Source organism: Oryx dammah, unplaced genomic scaffold, assembly GCF_014754425.2.
Source record: "Oryx dammah isolate SB20612 unplaced genomic scaffold, SCBI_Odam_1.1 HiC_scaffold_27, whole genome shotgun sequence".
Taxonomy (NCBI): domain Eukaryota; kingdom Metazoa; phylum Chordata; class Mammalia; order Artiodactyla; family Bovidae; genus Oryx; species Oryx dammah.
In genome coordinates, this window is record NW_024070211.1 from 73,972,860 (window position 1) to 73,997,196 (window position 24,337).

General features: G+C 38.5%; 1 protein-coding gene across 1 annotated transcript in view; it reads right to left on the reverse strand.

Moving 5' to 3' along the window:
* ZRANB3 (zinc finger RANBP2-type containing 3) overlaps window positions 1-24,337 on the reverse strand; it is a 282,932-nt gene that overhangs the window by 154,508 nt on the left and 104,087 nt on the right. The window contains exon 3 of the mRNA XM_040228505.1: window positions 18,432-18,450. Coding sequence (XP_040084439.1) covers window positions 18,432-18,450 — 19 coding nt within the window. The remainder of the gene's footprint in view (window positions 1-18,431; window positions 18,451-24,337) is intronic.

Below are 24,337 nucleotides of genomic sequence, written 5' to 3' on the forward strand. Positions count from 1 at the left end.
TGAAATAAATTTAACCATGGAGGTGAAAGACCTTTACTCTGAAAATTACTAGGACACTGATGGAAAAATAGAAGACACCAAAAAGAGGAAAGATATTTCATGCTCAAGGAGTAGAAAATTTAATATTGTTAAAATGTCCATATTATCCAAAGCAATTTAAGATTCAGTACAATCCTTATCAAAAATAGAAAAAAAAATAGAAAATTTTTCAAAAACTAGAAAAAATTCACAAAAATTGTAAAATTTGTATAAAACCACAAAAGACTCTGAAAACCAGTGAAAATCATGAGAAAAAACAAAGCTGTGGCATCATGCTCCCTGATTTTGATGGCATCTAGTCCCATTATTTCCTGGCAAATAGATGGGGCAAAAGTGGAATCAGTGACAGACTTTACTTTCGTAAGCTCCAAAATCACCATGGATGGTGACCATAGCCACAAAACTAAAAGACGCTTATTCCTTGGAAGAAAAGCTATGACAAAACTAGACAGAATATTAAAAAGCAGAGACATCACTTTGCTGACAAAGGTCCCTATCATCAAAGCTATAGATTTTCCAGTAGTCATGGGTGGATATGAGAGTTGGTCCATAAAGAAGGCTGAGCTACAAAGAATTGATCCTTAAGAATTGTGGTACTGGAGGAGACTCTTCAGAGTCACTTGGACTACAAGGAGCTCAAACCAGTCAATACTAAAGGAAATCAACCCTGAATATTCATCGCAAGGACTGATGCTAAAGCTAAAGCTCCAAATACTTTGGTCACATGATGAGTCAAGCCAACTCATTGGAAAATACTCTGATGCTGGCAAAGATTGATGACAAAAGGAGAAGGGGACTACAGAGGATGAGATGGTTGGATGGCATCACCAACTCAATGGACATGAATTTGAGCAGTGTCCAGAAGACAGTGAAGGACAGGGAGGCTTGGCATGTTGCAGTTCATGGGGCTGCAAAGAATGGGACAAGATTTAGTGACAAACAACAAAAAGTGATAGCAATCAAAGCAGTATCGTATTTGCATTAAAACAGACATATTGACCAATGGGACAGAATAGAGTCAAAAATAAACTCATGCCTATATGATCAACTAATTTATAATAACAAAACCAAGAATACAAGGAGGGGAAGGATAGTTCTTTCAATCAACAGTGTTGGAAAAAATGGACAGTTACTCACAAAAAATTAGTTTTGACCACTATCATACACTACACACCAAAGTTAAGTTAAAATGAATTAATGGTTTAAATGTAAGATTGGAAACCTTAAAACTCCTCGAAGAAAATGCAGGAGGATCAGTCTTGCCTATGATTTGGGATTTGACATCAAAAGCATAGGTAAAAAAAGCAAAAATAAACAAGTGGGATTACCTCAAACTAAAAAAACTTCTGCACAGCAAACAAAACCATCAACAAAATAAGAAAACAACCTATAGAATGGGAGAAAGGGCTTACAAATAACATATTTAATAAGAGGTTAATATCCAAAATATCCATGGGGGGTGGAGGAACCCACAAACAAAAACAAAAAGCCAATTAAAAATGGAACAAAAAACCAAGTAGATATTTATCCAAAGAAGACATACAGGTATGTGAAAAGATGCTCAATGTAACTAATCATCAGTTCAGTTCAGTTCAGTGGCTCAGTCGTGTCGGACTCTTTGCGACCCCATGAATCACAGCACGCCAGGCCTCCCTGTCCATCACCAACTCCTGGAGTTCACTCAGACTCATGTCCATCGAGTCAGTGATGCCATCCAGCCATCTCATCCTCTGTTGTCCCCTTCTCCTCCTGTCCCCAATCCCTCCCAGCATCAGAGTCTTTTCCAATGAGTCAACTCTTCACATGAGGTGGCCAAAGTACTGGAGTTTGAGCTTTAGCATCATTCCTTCCAAAGAAATCCCAGGGCTGATCTCCTTCAGAATGGACTGGTTGGATCTCCTTGCAGTCCAAGGGACTCTCAAGAGTCTTCTCCAACACCACAGTTCAAAAGCATCAATTCTGCAGCATTCAGCTTTCTTCACAGTCCAACTCTCACATCCATACATGACCACTGGAAAAAACATAGCCTTGACTAGACAGACCTTAGTCGGCAAAGTAATGTCTCTGCTCTTGAATATGCTATCTAGGTTAGTCATAACTTTTCTTCCAAGGAGTAAGCGTCTTTTAATTTCATGGCTGCAGTTACCATCTGCAGTGATTTTGGAGCCCCCAAAAATAAAGTCTGACACTGTTTCCACTGTTTCCTCATCTATTTCCCATGAAATGATGTGACTGGATGCCATGATCTTCGTTTTCTGAATGTTGAGCTTTAAGCCAACTTTTTCACTCTCCACTTTCACTTTCATCAAGAGGCTTTTTAGTTCCTCTTCACTTATCATCAGAGAAATGCAAATCAAACCCACAATGAGACAACACCTCTTACCTATTAGAGTGTGAGTTTATGTTCAGTCACTCAATCATGTCTGACTTTTTGCAACCCCATGGACTGCAGCTTGCCAGTATTCTCTGTCCATGGAATTTTCCAGGCAAGAATACCAGAGTAGATTGCCATTTCCTACTCCAACATATTAGAATAGGTATTATCAAAGTAAGAAATAACAAGTGTTGCTGAAGATATGGAGAAAAAGGAACACTCCTACACTGTTGGTGGGAATAAAAATTGGTACAGCCACTATACTGGGATGTTTCTCAAAAAATTAGAGGTAGAATTATCACATGATCTGGCAACTCTACTTCTGGGTATTCATTCAAAGAAAATGAGAACACTAATTCAAAACAATACATGTATTCCCATTTTCACTGCAGCATTATTTACAATAGGGAAGACATGCAAATAACTTGTGTATTCAGCCATTTGTCACAACCTGGATGGACCTTGCAGGCATTATGCTAAGTGAAATAAGTCAAAGAAAGAAAGACAAGTACTGTATAATTTCATTTATGTGTGGAATCAAACAAACAGAGTTCATAGATACAGAGGACAGACTGGTGGTTGCCAGAGGCACGGGGTTGGGATGGATGAAATGGGTAAAGAGAGTCCAAAGGTACAAACTTCAAGTTCTAAAATAAATAAGTCATGGGGATACAATGTATACCTTTATGTGATTATAATTAATAATACTGTATTGTATATCTGAAAGCTGCTAAAAGAGCAGATCTTAAAAGTTCTCATCACAAGGAGAAAAATTAACAACTGGATAGGAACTGATGCTAACTAGACTTATTGTGGTGATTGTTTTGCAATATATGCAAATGTCAAAACATTATGTTGCATACCTGAGACTAACTATAACAGTGTATGTCAACTGCTGCTGCTGCTGCTAAGTAGCTTCAGTCATGTCTGACTCTGTGCGACCCCACAGACGGCAGCCCACCAGGCTTCCCCATCCCTGGGATTCTCCAGGCAAGAACACTGGAGTGGGTTGCCATTTCCTTCTCCAGTGAATGAAAGTGAAAATGAAAGTGAAGTCGTTCAGTTGTGTCCAACTCTAGCAACACCATGGACTGCAGCCTACCAGGCTCCTCCGTCCATGGGATTTTCCAGCAAAAGTACTGGAGTGGGGTACCACTGCCTTCTCCAATATGTCAACTAGACCTCACTAAAAAAACAAAAAACTTACTAATGAGCAAAAAAAATCAAAGAATTCCTAAATAAATGGAGAGAGACTCTGTGTTCCTCTGTAACAGAAAGGAAAGGGGCACGAAACAACTTTTGAAAGAATAACAAAGCCGAAGGACATAACATAAACCGATTAGAATCAAATGGGCCCAAGATGGCAGACAAGTCCACTCTGACTTCCCTTGTGGCTCAGACGGTAGAGTGTCTGCCTACAATGCAGGAGACCAGGGTTCGATCCCTGGCTTGGGAAGATCCTCTGGAGAAGGAAATGGCAACCCACTCCAGTACTCTTGCCTGGAAATTCCCCTGGATGTAGGAGCGTGGTAGGCTACAGTCCATTCGGTCACAAAGAGTTGGACACGACTGAGAGACTTCACTTCACTTGATCCTCAATCAGCAAGCTAAATGACACACCCAGAGGTGCCATGACAGATTGTTCAAAGGATTTGTTAACAAAATAAGCCACTCGTTATATACAAATAAACAATACAGATATTTATTAGAGAATTATCTAGCTTACTTTTAATACACTAGCATTAAAAGAAAAGAGAAATCGGAGGAGCAGAGGACACATCACTAAATTGGGTTCTGACTAACATCCAGATTTAAACAGAGGTGGGAAGTTCCAAGTCATAGCACATCTGGAGTCCCAACCGGGAAAGGGTCCCAGGCAGCACGTCCAATCTGTGGGTGAGACTTCAAAAATTGCAGTTTGGGGATCCTGCTTATAATTCCAGGACAGACGCAAACTGATATTATCATCAATCTGTGACCAAATTGCAGCCTGGTTTTATGTTGTTTGTCTTCCCTTGTAAAACTTGGAATGTTGCTAGGGTTTGGTTGGTCAGGCCCCTCAAGGGGCTCAAAAATCTCAAGATTCCTTCCTGATCTTATCTATGGTGCTGCAAGTCTTACACTAACAGCAGGCAGTCACTCATAGTCACTCCCAGGAAGGGCAGTGTCCAGGCAGGTTAGAAGCAAGGTCAGAGATTGCTCTGCTTTGTCTCTGAAGCATAAAAAGACTATTTATTTAATTTCCCCAACACAGTTCCAGTCAGTGTCCCACTCTTTGCAACAAGAGCTTGCTCAAACTCACCTCCATTGAGTTGGTTATGCCATCCAACCATCTCATCCCCTGTTGCCTCTTCTCCTCCTGCCTTCATTCTTTCCCAGCATCAGGGTCTTTTCTAAAGAGTCAGTTCTTCACATCAGATGGCCAAAGTACTGGAGTTTCAGCTTCAGCATCAGTCCTTCCAATGAATATTCAGGACTGACTTGCTTTAGAATTGAGCAGTTTGATCTCCTTGCAGTTCAAGGGACTCTCGAGTCTTCTCCAACAACATAGTTCAAAAGCATCAATTCTTCAGCGCTCAGCTTTTTTTTATGGTACAACTTTCATATCTATACATGACTACTGGAGAAACCATAGCTTTGCCTAGATGGACCTTTGTCGGCAAAGTAATGTCTCTGCTTTTTAATATGCAGTCTAGGTTTGTCATAGCTTTGTCATAGCTTTTCTTCCAAGGAGCAAGCTTCTTTTAATTTCATGGTTGCAGTCACCATCTGCAGTGAATTTGGAGCCCAAGAAAATAAAGTCTGTCACTGTTTCCATTGTTTCCCCATCTATTTGCCATGAAGTGATGGGACCAGATGCCGTCATCTTCACTTTTTGAATGTTGACTTTTAAGCCAGCTCTTTCACTCTCCTCTTTCACTTTCATCAAGTAGCTCTTTAGTTCCTCTTGCTTTCTACCATAAGGGTGTCGTCATCTGCATATCTGAGGTTGCTGACATTTCTCCTGGCAATCTTGATTCCAGTTGTGCTTCATCCATTCCAGGATTTCACAAGGGCTTCCCTTGTGGCTCAGCTGGTAGAGTCCACCTGCAGGGCGGGAGACCTGGGTTCAGTCCCTGGGTTGGGAAGATTCCCTGGAGAAGGGAAAGGCTAACCACTCTAGTATTCTGGCCTAGAGAATTCCATGGACTGTATAGTTCATGGGGTTGCAAAGAGTCAGACACGACTGATACACAGCCTTGACGTACTCCTTTCCCAATGTGGAACCAGTCAGTTGTTACATATCCGGTTCTAACTGTTGTTTCTGGACCTGCAAATAGATTTCTCAGGAGGCAGGTAAGGTGGTCTGGTATTCCCATCTCTTGAAGAATTTTCCACAGTTGACTGTGATCCACACAGTCAAAGGCTTTAGTGTAGTCAATAAAGCAGCAGCAGATGCTTTTCTGGAATTCTCTTGCTTTTTTGAATATCCAACAGAGGTTGGCAATTTGATCTCTGGTTCCTCTGCCTTTTCTGAATCCAGCTTGAACATCTGGAAGTTCTTGGTTCACATACTGTTGAAGCTGGCTTGGAGAATTTTGAGCACTACTTTTCTAGCGTGTGAGATGAGTGCAATGTGCGGTAGTTTGAACATTCTTTGGCATTGCCTTTCTTTGGGATTGGAATGAAAACTGACCTTTTCCAGTCCTGTGGCCACTGCTGAGTTTTCCAAATTTGCTGGCATATTGAGTGCAGCACTTTCACAGCATCATCTTTTAGGATTTAAAATAGCTCAATTGGAATTCCATCACCTCCACTAGCTTTCTTCATAGTGATGCTTCCTAAGACCCACTTGACGTCGCATTCCAGGATATCTGGCTCTAGGTGAGTGATCACACCATCATGGTTATCTGGGTCATGAAGATCTTTTTTGTATAGTTCTGTGTATTGTTGCCACCTCTTCTTAATATCTTCTGCTTCTCTTAGGTCTATACCGTTTTGCCTTATTTGTGCCCATCTTTGCATGAAATGTTTCCTTGGTACCTCTAATTTTTTGAAGCAATCTCTAGTCTTTCCCATTTTATCATTTTCCTCTATTCCTTTACATTGATCACTTAAGGAAGGCTTTCTTATCTTTCCTTGCTTTTTTTTTTGGAACTCTGCATTCAGATGGGTATATCTCTCTTTTTCTCCTTTGCTTTTTTGCTTCTCTTCTTTTCTCAGCTATTTGTAAGGCCTCCTCAGACAACCTTTTTGCATTTTGCCTTTTTGCACTTCTTTTTCTTCATGATGGTTTTGGTTAATGCCTCCTCTACAATGTTACAAACCTCTGTCCATAGTTCTTCAGGCATTCTGTATACCAGATCTAGTCCCTTAAATCTATTTCTCATGTCCACTGTATAATTGTAAGGGATTTGATTTAGGTTATACCTGAATGGTCTAGTGGTTTTCCATAATTTCTTCAATTTAAGGCTGAATTTGGCAATAAGAGTTCATGATCTGAGGCACAGTCAGTTGCTGGTCTTATTTTTGGCAACTGTATAGAGTTTTACCATCTTTGGCTGCAAAGAATATAATCAGGTTGATTTTGGTATTGACCATCTGGTGATGTCCATGTGTAGGGTCATCTTTTGTGTTGTTGGAAGAGGGTGTTTGCTATGACCAGTGTATTCTCTTGGCAAAATTCTGTTATCCTTTGTCCTGCTTCATTTTATACTCCAAGGTCAAACTTGCCTGTTACTCCAGATATCTCTTGACTTTCTACTTTGGCATTGGTCCCCTATGATGAAAAGGACATCTTTAGGGGTGTTAGTTCTAGAAGGTCTTGTAGGTCTTCATAGAACTGTTCAACTTCAGCTTCTTTGGCATTAGTGGTTGGGACCTAGACTTGGATTGCTATGATACTGAATGGTTTGCCTTGGAAATGAAACAGAGATTACTGTTATTTTTGAGATTGCACCCATGTATTGCATCTCTGATTCTTTTTTTTTTTTTTTTTTTACCTATGAGGGCTACTCCATTTCTTCTAAAGGATTCTTGCCCACTGTAGTAGATATAATGGTCATCTGAATTAAATTTGCCCATTCTAGTCCATTTTAGTTCACTGATTCTTAAAACGTCGATGTTCACTCTTGCCATCTCCTATTTGACCACTTCCAATTTACCTTGATCATGGATCTAACATTCCAGGTTCCTATGCAATACTGTTCTTTACAGCCTCAAACTTTACTTCCATTACCAGTCACATCTACAACTGGGTGTCGTTTTTGCTTTGGCTCAGCCTCTTCATTCTTTTGGGAGCTATTCCTCCATTCTTTTTCTCTATTTCTCCATTCTTCTCCAGTGGCATATTGGGAACCTACTGACCTGGGGAGTTTATCTTTCAGTGTCCTATCTTTTGGTCTTCTCAAACTGTTCATGGGGTTCTTAAGGCAAGAGTACTGACATGGTTTGCCATTCCCTTCTCCAGTGGACCATTTGTCAGAACATCTACCATGATCCCTCCATCTTGGGTGACCCTACATAGCATGGCTCATAGCTGCACTGAGTTAGACAAGTCTGTGATTCATGTGATCAGTTTGGTTAGTTTTCTGTAATTATGGTTTTCATTCTGTCTGCCCTCTGATGGATAAGCATAAGAAGCTTGTGGAAGCTTCCTGATGGGAGGCACTGACTGTGGGGGAATCTGGGTCTTGCTCTGATGGGAAGGGCTATGCTCACTAAAGCTTTGATCCAAGTTTCTGTTCATGGTTGGGGCTGTGTTCTCTCCCTGCAGTTTGGCCTGAGACTAAACTATTCTAGGGGTAATGGTGGTAATGAGGACCTCCTTCAAAAGGACTTATGCTAGCATGCCAGGGGCTCACAGGCACTGTCAGTTCCAAGACACTGTCAAAATACCAAGGAGTGGGTGGTGGCCCAATTCCTGGAAATCTCCACCCTTTCCAAAATTAGTTGGAATAATCCTCCCACTCATTAGCATATGAAATTACCGAGCCTATAAAAACTAACCATGCCACATTTCCTGGCCACACTTGCCCTCTGTGACGGTCCACACTCTGTCTGTAGAATGTGCTTCTCTCTGAATCTGAATAAATCCATTTCTTACATGTCACTTTGTCTCTCACTGAATTCTTTCTGGGAAGAGACATCAAGAACCTGAGCTTCATTAGGCCCTAAAACCAGGTACTGTGGGTTTTGGCTGGGTTCAAGTCCCAGCCACATGGGTTCAAGTCCCAAGCAGGGTTTTGGCTGGGTTCAATCCCAGCCACATGGGTTCAAGTCCCAAGCAGGGTTTTGGTTGGGTTCGAGTCCCAGCCATGTGGGTTCAAGTTCCAAGCAGGGTTTTGGCCCAGGTTTGAGTCCCAGCACATGGGTTCAAGTCCCAATCTAAGGTAAACTGTTTCACATGGACTAAAGCCTCACCTTGTTAAGGTTTCTTCCCAACCTGGTCTATTAATATATAGATTTGTATATTCCACCCATCTTTATCTATAAATTCAATGCAATACCAATCAAAATCCCAGCAAGCTGTCTATGGAGACTGAGATACTGATTCTAAAATCTCAAGGATTATTATAAAGCTATAGTAATCAAGACAGTGTGGTATTGGCAAAAGAACAGACACAGGTCTTGGGAACAAAAGACAGAGCCCAGAAATAGACCCATACAAATAAATTCAACTGATCTCTGATAAAGAAGCAAAAGTAATTTTTTCAACAAATGGTGCTGGAACAACTGGACATCCATATGCAAAAAAAAAAAAAAAATTCAAGGCACTAACTTTATAAAATCACTGCAGATGGTGATTGCAGCCATGAAATTAAAAGACGCTTACTCCTTGGAAGGAAAGTTATGACCAACCTAGATAGCATATTAAAAAGCAGAGATATTACTTTGCCAACAAAGGTCAGTCTAGTCAAGGCTATGATTTCTCCAGTGGTCATGTATGGATGTGAGAGTTGGACTATGAAGAAAGCTGAGCAGCAAAGAATTGATGCTTTTGAAATGTGGTGTTGGAGAAGACTCTTGAGAGTCCCTTGGATTGCAAGGAGATCCAACCAGTCCATCCTAAAGGGATCAGTCCTGGGTGTTCACTGGAAGGACTGATGTTGAAGCTGAAACTCCAGTACTTTGGCCACCTCATGCGAAGAGTTGACTAATTGGAAAAGACCCTGATGCTGGGAAGGATTGGGGGCAGGAGGAGAAGGGGATGACAGAGGATGAGATGGCTGGATGGCATCACCAACTCGATGGACATGAGTTTGGGTAAACTCTGGGAGCTGATGATGGACAGGGAGGCCTGGTATGCTGCGATTCATGGGGTCACAAAGAGTTGGACACGACTGAGTGACTGAACTGAACTGAACTTTATACCCCAAATCAATCATAGACCAAAGTGTTCTGTAACACTATAAAACTTCTAGAAGGTAACATAGGAGAAAATCTAGGTGGCTTGGGTTTGGCAATGAAAAATAAGACCAAAAGAGCAATCAATGAAAGAAAAAGTTGATAGGTTGGATTTTATTAAAGGTAAAAACTTCTGCTCTGTGAAAGAAACTTTTAAAAGAATGAAAAGATAAGTCAAAGCATTGGAGAAAATACTTGCAAATCACATATCTGATAAAAGACTTGTACCTAAAATATACAAAGAACTCTTAGAACTCAATAGCAACAAAAAATAATCTAATTAAAACATGGGCAAAAGAACTGAACAAAGACCATGCCAAAGAAGATCCATAGATGACAAATAAACAAATGAAAGAACGCTCAAAATCTTCTGTTATCAGTGTACTGGAAATTAAAAGAACAATGAAATTCCACTATACCTAGTACAATGGCTAAAAAAATTTTTTTTAATCTTTTTTTCTAAAAGGACATTACCAACTGCTGGTGAAAATGCAGGGCAGGGGGAATTCTCACTCACAACTAGTGGGAATGCCAAATGGTACAGCCACATCTAAAGATAGTTTGACAGTTTTTGACAAAAGTGAACATATTCTCACCACACATTATGGGTTGAATTGTGTCTACTCGCCAAAAGATAGATTGAAGTCCTACTCAATCAGTATTTCAGGACATGACCTTTTTTGGATAAAGGGTTGTGCAGATGTAATTAGTGAAGAGGATGTCATATCACAGTAGGGTAATCCAATCTGACTAATGTTCTTACAAGCGGATTAGAGACAGACAGACAGAAGGGGAGAATGCCTCATGAAAAGGGTGGCAGGGACTGAAGTGACACACCTACAAGCCCAGAAATGCCAAAGACTGCCGACCTACACCTGGAGCCAGGAGAAAGCCTTCGAAGAGATTTTCCCTCAGAACCCTCAGAAGAAAATAAACTTCCTGACACCTTGATTTCAGACTTCCAGCCTCTAGAACTGAGAGAGGATAAATTTCTGTTGTTTTAAGCCACCAAGTTGGTGGTACTTTCTCATGGCACCCTTAGGAAACTAACACACCATATAATCTAGCAATTGCACGCCTAGATAGTTACTCAGCAGATTATACCCACACAAATACCTCTGTAACTGCCAAAACTGGATGCACATCCCTTCATCTTGGTGAGTGGAAAAACAAACCGTGGCACATCCATATCATGGAATTTTATTCAGTGATGAAAAGAAAAGCTATCAAGCCACAAAAAGACATGGGTTGAAACTTAAATGCATAAGGCTAAGTGAAAAAAGTCAGTCTGAAAAATCTACAAACTGTATACTGCCAATCGTATGACATTCTGGAAAAGGCAAAATGATAGCATCATTAAACACATCTTTGGTTGTTGGGGGTTTTGGCCTGAAGGGAATTAAGTAAGAAGCACAGGGGATTATTCAGAGCAGTAAAATTATTCTGTATTATACTGTAATGGTGCCTAAAAGACACTAAGTATTTGTGAAAATCCATAGAACATTATAATACATTACAAAAAGTAAACTTTGATATATATATAAATAATTAGAAAATAATTTAAGAGGTGAGAAGATCTCATGATGCAATGTAACGTGTGATACAATAATTGGAATGTATTATAAGTGTATGAAACAACTTCACTGGATCACAAAGAGAAATAATTCTGAAAATGAATGGAATCTGTAAAAATAAAGGTAAAAGGAACTGTACATAAGCACTGAACTCTAGTTAATAATTTTCTTTCCTGTGAGGGTACAGATTAATAATACTGAAACCACCATGCCTATATACTAGAAATGTATAATTAATTAAAGAGATATCAGATGGTGGGAGCTAGGATTCTCACTGATGGAGTGGGAAGTTACAGTTAAGCAAGGGAAAAAGATAGAATGATCTATGTGGTAAATGATTAGAGCTAGAGAAATCAAGAAGAACTCATGTTTAGCTTAAATACAGATACAGCTGGTTTCATAGATAAATATCTATAGATATGTACATATACACACATGGCTTAGAGGTTAAAGCATCTGCCTGCAATGCAGGCAACCCAGGTTCGATCCCTGGGTCTGGAAGATCCCCTGGAGAAGGACATGGCAACCCACTCCAGTATTCTTGCCTGGAGAACCCCATGGAGGGAGGAGCCTGGTGGGTTACAGCCCACAGGGTCGCAAAGAGTCAGACACTACTGAGCAACTTCACTTTCACTTCTGTCAGCTGACAGGATCTAGAAGAAATGACACCTCAGTAAAAATGAGTACACCTACCACCTAGATCCGATTCCAGTATCTTTCTCCAATAAGAAGAACCAGGATTTCATGGAGAAATGGCTGATTCAAGGACTGTGGTAGGAAATATACAAGAGAAGCCTGGAGCATCTTATAGTGCCAGAAAGTAAGAAAATGCTGAAAAAAAAATAACCCCAAAGAAAACAGAAAACCCCAAACAGAACAACCTATAGAGAAGCGGGCAAGTCATGGACACAGGAGTAAATTAAAAGACCTCCCAACGGCCAAAGCTGGGACCATTTGCGTAACAAAATTAAAAAGTACTGATAATAACCCAAAATATAAGATGAACGTCCATGAGTCCTACAGATATAAATACACAGTAAAGTAAGTGAGTGAAAGAATGAATTCCAAATAATTTATGTATTTGTTGTTGTTTAGTAGCTCAGCTATGTCCTACTCTTTTGCAACCTTGCAAAAGGTTCCTCTGTCCATGGGATATTCCAGGCAAGATTACTGGAGTTACTAGAGTAGTTTGCCATTTCCTTCTCCAGGGGGTCTTCCTGGATTTTCTCCAGGGACTGAACCTGCATCTCCTGTGCTGGCAGGCAGATTCCTTACCACTGAGCCACCAGGGCAGCCCAATTTATATATTTACTCTGCCTTTAAGAAGTAGAACATAAACCCCCATTCCTTAAGTATGGGCTACATACAGTTATTTTCTTTCAAAAAACATAGCATGGGAAGGAACAACAACAACAAAACCAGTAATTTTACAGGGTAAAAGCTTGACAAACATTACACCAAGCGAGGTAATCAAGGTTAACATCAATAGTGAAGTTAAATTGATATTATGTACCCTTGCTATTACATGGTGACAATGGCACTTTACCTCTGTGGTCTTTTTGTCAAAACACATTACCCCAGTCTGATCATGAGAAAAACATCAGACAACATATCCCAATTAAGAGACATTTTACCAAATGCTAAACAATTAATTCTCAAGACTGTAAAGGTCTTCAAAAACAAGGGAAGTCTGAGAAACTCACAACTAGGAGAAGCTATTGGTTAGTCATACGCATGTGAGAGTTGGACCATAAAGAAGGCTGTGCACCGAAGAACTGATGTTTAGAACTGCGGTGCTGGAAAAGACTCTTGAGGTCCCTTGGACTGGAAAGAGATCAAACCAGTCAATCCTAAAGGAAATCAACCCTGAATATTCATTGGGAGGATTGATGCTGAAGCTCCAATACTTTGGTCACCTATGTGAAGAGCCAACTCATTAGAAAAGACCCTGATGCTGAGGAAGATTGATGGCAAGAGTTAAAAGGGACAACAGAGGACAAGATGGTTGGATGAGCAAGCTCTGGGAGATGGTGAAGGACAGGGAAGCCTGGTGTGCTACAATCCATGGGGTCACAGAGTTGAACATGACTGAGCGACGGAACAACAACCACCTGTCATTTAAAACATATAATGGAGTTATATGTTATAAAACATGGATGGACTCCTGCAAAAGAAAAAGGACATCAGTAAAAACCGGAGGATGTCTAAAGTATGGCTTTTAGTTAACAGTATTAATATATGAACATTGGTTCATTAATTGAGACACATTACTATTAGTATAGTAAAGTAACTAATAATGGGGGACTGGCTTTGGGGCATAAGAGAATTTTCTGTACTATCTTCACAATAACTATAAAACTAAAAGTGTTACTGAACTTCCCTGGTGAGACAGTGGATAACAATCTACCTGCCATTGGAGGGGTCATGGGTTCTATCCTGGCCCAGGAAGATTCCACATGACATAGAGCAACTAAAGGCCGTTCACCACAACTACTGGTCCTGTGCTCTAGAACCCATGAGTCACAACTACTAAAGCCCCCGTGCCCTGGAGCCTGCACCCCACAAATACAGAGTCGACCCGCTGCCATTACTGAAGCCCAACGCCTAGAGCCTATGCTCCACAACGAGAAAAACGCCCACAATGAGAAGCCCATGCACTGCAACAAAGAGTAGCCCCTGCTCTGCACAACTAGAGAAAGGCTGCAAGCAGCAACGAAGACCCAGTGCAACCAAAAAATAAAAAAAAGACTTCTAAAATTTAAAAGTTATTTTTAAGAAAGGACATTCAAAAAATAGTAAAGCTGGCCTTAGAAATGAAGAACAAGCAGGCAAATGATACCGCTTTAGAGAACAGTCTCAACAGCACAAATGCTATCACTTATCATTCAGTTTCATCCATTTGAGCACTGTGTCTTACAGAGTCTTCTGTATTTAAGAATCCTTTCAAAACATGGAAAGTCTGGTGCCTGCAGACTTTGTATAGAACAGCAATAATGGACTTGGGAGCTGGATTATTTCAGATTCAATACCAGCTCCTAGCATGTCCCAGCTCCATTTACTAACATACCTGTGCTTCAGCTTTCTCATCTGAAAAATGATGGTGGTAGTAATAGTCATAACATTTTATTGGGTTGTCCAGAGATGAAATAAATGAATACATGTAAATCAATAGAACAGAACCTGGCACATATGTGTTAATTAAGTATTAAGTTTTTAATCAGTCTATTCACTCAACAAAAATGGACCACCACCCCAAAGGGGTTATGTTTTTGCTTATGAGAAACAGTAAAAGCTCAGAGGGGATTCAATTCCACCAGGGTCTGGTAAAGAGAAAGAAGGATTTGTAGAAGCAAATGGAATAAAAATTATCATCTCAGCTCTCTTTGTCAAACCAAGGTTGGCTTATATAAAAGGAAAACTAAAATTCTTCACGTCCGGTTTAATGTCTTAGTCCTCAAACCTAAAATGTTGGCAGAGTCTATATCACAGTATCAATTTTAAGGTATTCTGCTCAGAAATAATCTTCTAAAGGGGGTTCTTTGGTGTTTTGAGACACCTACAGATTTCTGCCTGCAGAGAAAATCACAAGGCTTTTCAAACTTCAGCCTCCAGAAAAACTTCTGCAAGCATTCAACAGTTTCCACAGCCTTTCCCCTCCAAACTTCTCTTCCAGAGAAGCACCTTAACCAAAAAAAAGAGAGCATCCAGAATGATAACTCTCTGGTCTCTGTTCCAAATATTTATCTATTAATCCCAAAAGAGTCACAAAGTAAGCCAAGCCAAGTGGCTTAGCCTTGACAAACGGCTTCCTTTTCTTCTGAAAAAGGAAGGAAAGCAATACTTTATTTGGTTATACCATCCCTCTGCCTCCAAATGTTTTCGCAAGTAACAGGAAGGAAACTTAGGGAAAAGTGTAGGGGGAGAGGACTAAAGTAGAGTACTAACAAAAATATTACAAACGAGGAAAGTAGGAATTTTCTGACTCTGATAATAGATTCAATACACAGAGAAGACAGATCCATGTCCTGACAACATTTTGTCCATAGCTGCACAATTATTAAGCTATTCATCTAAACCCAGGATGTTAATCTCATTTTCTTAAGTAAAAACGAACATCACAAAAATTTTGTAAACACTAAGCTTTTACAAAGAATAATTGCCTTTAAATCCCTGAAAATAAGATATTAAGTGTGTAGATTTAATATTTTCCTCATGTGTATCCACTTGAATTATCTGGTATATGTTAATGTGAAATTATTTTTCACATTTAAAATCTTTCTGTGAATAAAAATTTTCAACAGAACAAAAACACAGTGGTTAAAAAACTATTAAGAAACAGCAAAGGTGATAGTGCAAGAGCCTGACTACAGACTGTGGCCCAAAATTCCATTATTAAAGGAGTACTATTTCAAAAGAGTTTCTGTATGTTTATTGTATAGCTCTTGAGATAACACTTAACTACATTAAACCAAGAAGGGGAAACAGGAATTAAAAGAGCTTAAGCTAAGTCTACAAAGTTAACTTTATTAAAAGTTGCAGCTTTGTTGGTTATCTGAAACATAGTTTTATAATAAATACTCAAAGATCACACAATTGGACAAACAGAAATAAGTCACCATTCCAATTTTATATGCAATAGAGAGATTATATAATTCCACAAAGATTTGATACATTAGAAAAGACATTATTGGAAAGATACTAGAAGAGGATGCAGTTATACCAGCGAAGGAAGTCATTTGCTTCTAAAGCTAGGAAGGAAAGATCACAGCAGACAGTTAAATTATACAATATTCCAAGTAGGTATTCAAGCATTAAAAAAGAAATAAAAGAGGCTAATAATACAGATGTAAAATTGTTCTCCTAAAGCTCTATCTATTGATAAGTTGAATATTCATCATATCAAAATATATTTTTTAATTTTAAAATCAAAATGTGGTTGACCTCCAAATTATAAACTGCATTTACTTCTCTGACTTCACTACTATTTTGTGATAAGAGCAAGAGAAGGAGAACAGTATTAGAAAATAAAATGAAGGTCAAACCAGAGTTCATATAATTTACATATATACAAGTTCTTTCTATTTCAAGACTTTTACTCACTTTCATCCACATTAGCTCAATAAGATTCCACAGAAATGGCATTTCAACTCAATCAAGAAACAGAGGATGTTATTGTATTTTGAGCTGTGATCTTAGAATTTACAATACTATGCTATTTCTGTGACTATTTTTTGTACTTATATGTTAAATTGAGGATTTTTCCTTAATAACCTTGTTGATAGGGGATTCAACATAATGAACTTTGGAAAGTCAAATAAGTGTAAAAAATAAGAGTCTTTAAAATGCTGGAGAAATATGAGGATATATGAGGGACACAAAAGGGGAATCTTCTTTTAAGTACTGAGAAAATATTAAATGGTTTTTTTAATTTATTAAATTAAAAACTAATAGTTTCAAAAGATTACCACAAATCCTTTGACATGTGACAAGTGTAATTGTAAATAATTGGAGATGAAAAGTGAAGAGTATAATGAAAAACTCTTGTTGGCTAAAGCATTCATCGTGAACCCATCATGCACCATCCTTAGTCTAATGTTAACTGAGAAAACAGGGAAATATAAGTGCTAAGCAGAGTTAAGGTGCTAATCAAATGTTTATTTCAATCCATGAATGATTCTGCACATTTAAGGCATATTCAAACCGCTATAACATCAAATTGAGGAACAAGGTAGCAATGTCATAGCCAGTAAAATGTTCCCCATGAATCACTTAAGAAGATTAACAAATAATACTACATGTTATATTGACTGTGAAAATAAAGCTGGTCTGTTTAAAAAATAATTTATACATACATCAATACATGTAGCACACATTTATACATTATATAAATGGTTATGCCTAGTTTTGAGGTTTTGAAGTATGAATTTATACTCCTATTTGGTGAAAACATATTCAGGGACTAAAAACATAAGCCTCTTTTAGTAATTTTGGATTCTCAAATCTATAAATTTATGTAGATTCTTTCAGAATTCATCTTGTTCCAAAATAAAAATTTCTACTTTTTTTCCAAATGTCCATGTCCTGTCTCTTTAATTACACTGTTGAACTTTTTCACAGGCAATGACTATGTTTCTAACTGTAACATTTAGTCTAAAAACAAATGCCTATAAAGAGTTCAAACTAAAAACTTCAGTAATTATAAATCAGCATGAACCAAGAAGCCTTCTATCAACCTTCTGCTTGGCAATCATTTGCATGTTATACTCTTATTTACTTTTTTCCTAGAGATACACCATTGGTGAGTCTACATGTAAATTAAATTAAAAAATAGCTAATTGGGAGAATTTTTTATGGTCTCACATATCTTTTAAAAAAATTCAATACCCATTTTCTTCATCTCTCATATATTCTTAAATGTATATGTTTTGCTATTATCATTAAAGATATCATGAAAACATGTTTCAAAATGATATAAAAAAATCAGAACTTTATTGACTTAAATTTACTCAGAATGTATGCAGAGTACTGCAGCTTATGTAGCAAGAGCTTCCCTTTCAGTGGAAAAATCTGAATATGAGTATATAAAGTACATGCCACTCAAAGGTATCAAATTGATTAGTGACAATAAAACACCATTTGAATAGTACATTTCACACTCATACAAAACAATTAAAAATAACCTTTAGAGCAAAATCTTAAAAGTCCAGGTTCTAAGCAAGCAGCATTTTGACAAGTAAAGAAGAGTTCAGCTTTGTTTGGGGTTGCATTCATTCTTCTGACGCCACAAATATAGATCACTATATTTTTGGATCACTAATGTTAATACTAACGTGTTCCAAATGCATTCTTGCATGCATGCACACACAAACACACACACACATTCTCTTTCTCATTCTTATTCTCTCTGCTGCTGCCCTACCACCCTCCTCCTCGCCCTCCCCCTCTCCTCTCCATATACAGATGCATAGTCATATGAGAGAGAGTACAGGGTAAATAGCAGACAATAAAAACTGGCTGGGGAATTTTATAAAGGACATAAAAATCATGAAAACACTTACTTCATCAGCCACCATACACCTGGAAAAAACAAAAATAAAACCAAATTAATGTCTTAATTACCAAAGTCAACCATTTAAAAAGTTTTGATTAAGCGTTGTTGTGTTAAGTAGCTTGCCACACAACAGTTTACACATTACAGCACTAAGCCAGAGAGAGGTGTTTATAAGTGTTCATAAGAATAAGGGCCTTTCCTGACTTACAAGACTCTCCAGCTGCCAACTGCATATGGTTATGTGGGACTGTTAGTTTCAGATATGCTGTTTCCCAATGCCCACCCATGGCGATGGCTACAATGACCCTTCGAAAACATGAGCAAAACGGCAAGTGATTGTACCAATGACTTCCCTCCTTATCAGTAAGTAAGGTTTAATGGTCTCCCCTAGAGATTAGAAGAACGCCGTATTAAAGTGCATTAGGATGTTATACATAAAATTATATTAATATATGGTATATTATACATACTAGGCCACTTTCAAGCTGAATTTTGTATTCTATTATTTCACTAAATTTTCTCCTCTCTATTCTTTCTTATTAACCTACAGAAGTAAATTCTATCCACTGGAAATTGAGGACGGGGCATAAACTAAGGTCATAATTAGAAGAAAAAGGCAAAGAATAAAACAAAGGATAGCAGATATGGTCAAGATCACAAGGGGTCCTTTAGAGACAGTAAGTACCTCATAAGGGGAAAAACCAATCTCTTAACCAAGGTGATATACAGGAAATTAAAAAAAAAAAAAAAGAAAAATTGGAATATAAAAATCAGAAAGGAAAAAATTCCCTATTTGCATTTTTTTCCTTCCTTTAATCCCAATGGCCTTGACATTATACTATATTACATGCTTTTTTTTTAACATAAAACACAAATTAATAATTTGGTAATAAATATATTATTAAGAAATAACCTACAGGTAAAATGGAATTTTGTTCTTAAAATGAAAAAAAGATGGTAGGTTACATATTAAGTTTTTATGGGAAAATAAAATACAAATACTCTAACTGAAATTTAAAACATGCAAGAGTAACAAGTTTATTACATTTTTTGCAAAGAGGCTGGAAAAGTAGAAAACTAAAAAGCAATACTTTGAAAAATATGACTTATTTCCAGGAAGATTTACATGTATACCTACTTTTTCATTTTAAAATCCAATTCAAATTTGGTAAAGATGTCATTTGAAGTATATATTATTTATTGAGTGCCTGTTAAGTAACTCAATAGGAAAGAGAAGGGAGTGACAGAGGATGAGATGATTGGATGGTATCACTTACTCAATGAACATGAGTTTGAGCAAACTCTGGGAGGTAGGGGAGGACAGGGAAGCCTGACTGCTGCAGTTCATGGGGCTGCAAAGAGTCATACACAACTTAATGACTGAACAACATTATGTACCTAGCACTGTCATAAGTTTGTGTGCTCAGTCGTGTTAGACTCTTTGCAACCCCATGGACTGTAGCCCACCGGCCTCCACTTCCATGGGATTTCCCAAGCAACAATACTGGAGTGGGTTGCTATTTCCTCCTCCAGGGGATCTTCAAGACCCAGGATCAAACCTGCCGCTTTTGCATCGGCAGGCAGATTCTTTACCACTGCACCACCTGGGAAGCCCAAGTCCTAGGGATATAGCATTTAAAGGTTTTTCCTCATAAAGGGTGACTGGAAGAACTTCTGACAGTGAACAGATAGATGATCCTAGTGGTGATATGTGCCATTAAAGAAACTGAAACAAGGTAAGTGCAATAGGGAATTAAGGGAGTATCTATTTTAAAGAGTGGTCAGGAACAATCTTTATGATAAAGCAATTCAAACAGATCTGAATAAGTGGTCACAAATTTAATGAGGAAGGGAATCATGAGAAAATCTGGAGGAAGAGTACTCTAGACAAAGCAATGAGCAAATGCAAGAGCTCTGAGATAAGATGGTTATGACATAGTTAAGCAAGTGGAGGGAGTCTAATGTGATTAAAATGTACTGAGTCATGGCAAATGGTAGAAAATAAGGTTGGAAGTACCTTAGGTCCTGACCATGGACAGCCATAAGCAATGGCATGAAGTCTAGATTTCCTTAGAATCCTTTGGAAGTAAGCAACATTTATTTAACTTTTTAAGAAGATTACTCTGGCTTCTAGAGAATAAACTATAGAAGACAAGAGCAGAAACAGAGAGAGCAGATAGGAGGTACCTGAAGTAGAACAGGAGAGGAACAACAATATATGGATGCATGATAGAGACAGAGTTGGTGAAAAGTGGTCAGTTTAGACACATTTTGAAAGCACAGTCAATATGATATGCTGAACAATTGGGATAGGGATATTATGGATATGAAACAGGGGAAAGAAGTCAAAAATGAATCTTAAGATAACTGGCTTAAGCAATTAACTGTGAAAAAATGGTGACAACACATTCACTGAGAAAGGAAGGGTGGGGAGACCAGCAGGTTTGGAGATCACAATCAAAAGTTCTGTTTGGGGGACTTCCCTGGTGGTCCAATGGTTAGGATGCCATGCTTCCACTGCAGGGGGGCACAGTTCAATCCCTGGTTGGGGAGCTAAGATCCTGCAAGTTGCAAGAGGGTTAAAAAAAAAAAGTTAGGTTTCGATCTATAGCCTTTCTGGTATCCATTAGATACCCCAGTTGCACTGTTGGGTGGGGCAAGGGATATGTGAGTCAGGAGAATAGCAGGGACTGATATAATAAATCTGAGAGTCATTAGAATGTAAAGGCATTGGAATGAGAAAGGATCAAGGATAGTCTGTAATATAACACCTTGACTGTGGCTTGTTTTCTATGCCCAACTCCAAGTTCCTCAACTTTCTAAAGTTAAGCAGCTACTGTGACCTGCAGGCTGCTAGATGAGGTTTAGGACTCTAGTGAAGTAACATCAGAGCCAACTGTTAGGCAGCTAAATCACCCCATGGGCGGTTAACAGACTGAAAAATAGCATCAGAGCCCTGGGCAACAACCGACACAACTGATGGCTGTGGATCACTGCCTTGGCTTGGCTTTTAAGTATCTGAAGACCCCAGTTGTAAGACTGTCTTCCAGCCCTCTGGTTATGCTGGATTCTCCTAACATGAGACAGGTGGGTCTTCCCAACTTTGGAAACCAGGACAGTTTAAGTGCATCAAAGAGCACTGAATTCCCTTCAGGTATTGCTAGTGGGGCTGACTGTCCTTCAAATTTAGGCACTATATCTGTCCCAACCTCTGGCAGTCCTGCTATTTACAATAGTTCAGCAATCAGACTTGATTTCCAATGAGCTATCATAGAAACAGCCATGAAGCTGAAGCTCCAAAACTTTGGCCACCTGATGCAGACAGCTGACTCACTGGGAAAGACCCTGGTGAAGACTGACGACAGAAAGAGAAGAGGGCGACAGAGGATTAGAGACAGTTGGATGGCATCACCGATTCAATGGACATGAACTTGGGCAAACTCCAGGAGATGATGAGGGACAGGGAAGCCTGTTGGGCTGCAGTCCATGGGGTCTCAAAGAGTCAGACACAACTTGGCGACTGAACAACAACAATAACAATCATAGAAAAATAACTGACCATGTGAGAGGCCCCATCATCTGAAAGAGCAGAATACAAGTAAATAATCAGAATATATATCTAGTGAAATAGCAGTGCTAGAAAGACTAAACACCTGCACAAAAATTGTTATAGCACCTAAATAAATTCTAATGCAACACACACAACACTCCCTTCCATGATTTCCAAACTAAAATGAGTAGATAAATTTTTTAAAAAGATGATTATTACTGACAGCTAAATCAGTAGACTATGAGATGAAGTGCAAAGGAAAAACACTTGAAGAACAGAACCTGAAAACTAATGTGAAAAATTGGTGTTCAAAAGGAGAAAGGACACAATATATGAAGGAGAAGCAAAAATTAAGTAAATAAAAGAAAATTTCTTTGGGCTAAAGAAAACACCTCTGATGGATAACTGAAACGGAGAACCACATTTCGGGGTGAGCTGAAGAGAAAAGACAAATATCTACTCACATCCTTATAAAATTCATTAATCTTATGAATAAAAAGAAAACCTTGTAAGTATTCAGACTGAAAGAAAAATTATCAATAAAGGGGAAAAAAAACAACTGCATTGCACTTTTATCATCAACATCAGAAACTAAAAAACAATGGAAACTAATCTAGACTACTTGAAAGGAAAGCAGAACTCATGAATTGTATATCCAGTTGAGATACCCATTAATTAAAAGGAATGGCAAAAAGACACGTAGCTAATCAAGATCTCCAAGATTATATCACTTAGGCAAACCATTTGAAGAAAAATACTTCAGAAAGATAACCAAACAATAAAAACACCTTAATATAGACTCAAGATAGAAGATGAAAAGGAAATGTGATTGGCAATGAAACTATATATACATGAATTTAGTGGATGATGTATATTCTAAATGAAGACTCTACAAGGGGAAGGACCTCATTCTGTAATCTCAAAGTGCAAAACTGAAGAGAGGTAACAAAGGAGAGGGAGTACTAAAATTATTCTAAAGCAAAATACTAAATTTGTTCTTGTTTAGTTGCTAAGTCGTGAACAACTCTTTTGCAATCCCATGGACTATGTAACCCCACCAGGCTCCTCTGTCTATGGGATTTTCCAGGCAAGAATACTGAAGTGAGTTGCCATTTCCTTCTTCAGTGGATCTTCCCAACCCAGAGATCAAACCCACATCTCCTGCACTGGTAGGCAGATTCTTTACCACTGAGCCACCAGGAAGCTCCAGAAAACCAAACTGGTAATATTTAAAGTCGGGAGACTAAATGAGATCACCTAGGAAGAAGAAAGCTACTGACAGAGAGCCCTGGAGCACTCCAACAATAAGAGGTCACAAAAGGGAGAAAGATCCAGCAAAGGAAACTGAGGTGGATCCAGTAATACAAAAAACTACAAGAAGAATGTATTGACCTTGAGGCCAAGTTGAGAAACTGTTTTGGGAAGGAGCTAATGAACAACTATGACAAATGCTGCTGACAAGTCTAGTGGAATGCAGTCTAGGAATTGATCATTTGATTTGGCAAGAGATCATTCACAGCCCTGACAAGGGCAACTTTGATAGAACAGTAGGGAACAAAAGTCTCACCTGAAAGGGTTCAGGAGACAATGGAAGGAAAAGAAGGGCAGAGACTGAGTAGAGATTACTGTCTTAAGGAATTATTCTGTACGGGGAACACACAAGTATGGTAGTTGCTCAAAAGAAAAGTAGGGAACAGAGAAGATATTTAAAAAAGGCAAAATACTATACATAACCCAATCACTGACTCTATGAGTGTAACATCTGTGGATCAGACACTTGGCAATCAAGTTAAGACAACAAATAAAAATGGTCAAGTAGCTATGCATGTAGATGGTAACAGAATAAGTAGAAATGAATGGGGTTCTCCTGCAAAAACTGTAAAAAAAGGAATGGATTTTTTTCATGGCTACAACCTTGGGAAGCACTCTTATTCTGAAAGCAAAGGGAAGGAACTAAAAATATTTATGGAGTTAGAGAACAAGGTTCAGGGACTAAGAAGTCCAGGGGGTACACATTTCAAAACAGGGTAAATGGGTTAACAGTGTCAAATGCTGCAAAGGATGACTAAAAGGCCACCATACTAAGTTATAAGCAGCTCATGTGTAAGCTTACTTGCAGTTCTCATTTGTTAAGAGGATTGTGGATAGTTTTTTTAAAAAAAGGGGGAGCCAACAGATACAGAGTAATCAGAAAGAATTTTGGTAGCAAAAAGCAAAAAAAAAAAACAAGAGAAAAACTAAAAATAGGAAAGTAGCCATATAACATGTTGGAAACCCAAACAGTGGGCATGGAGTCAACATTGAGAAGGAAAACAATAAAAATGACTGATGGAGACCATAATATAAAATGTGAAAATATAGCT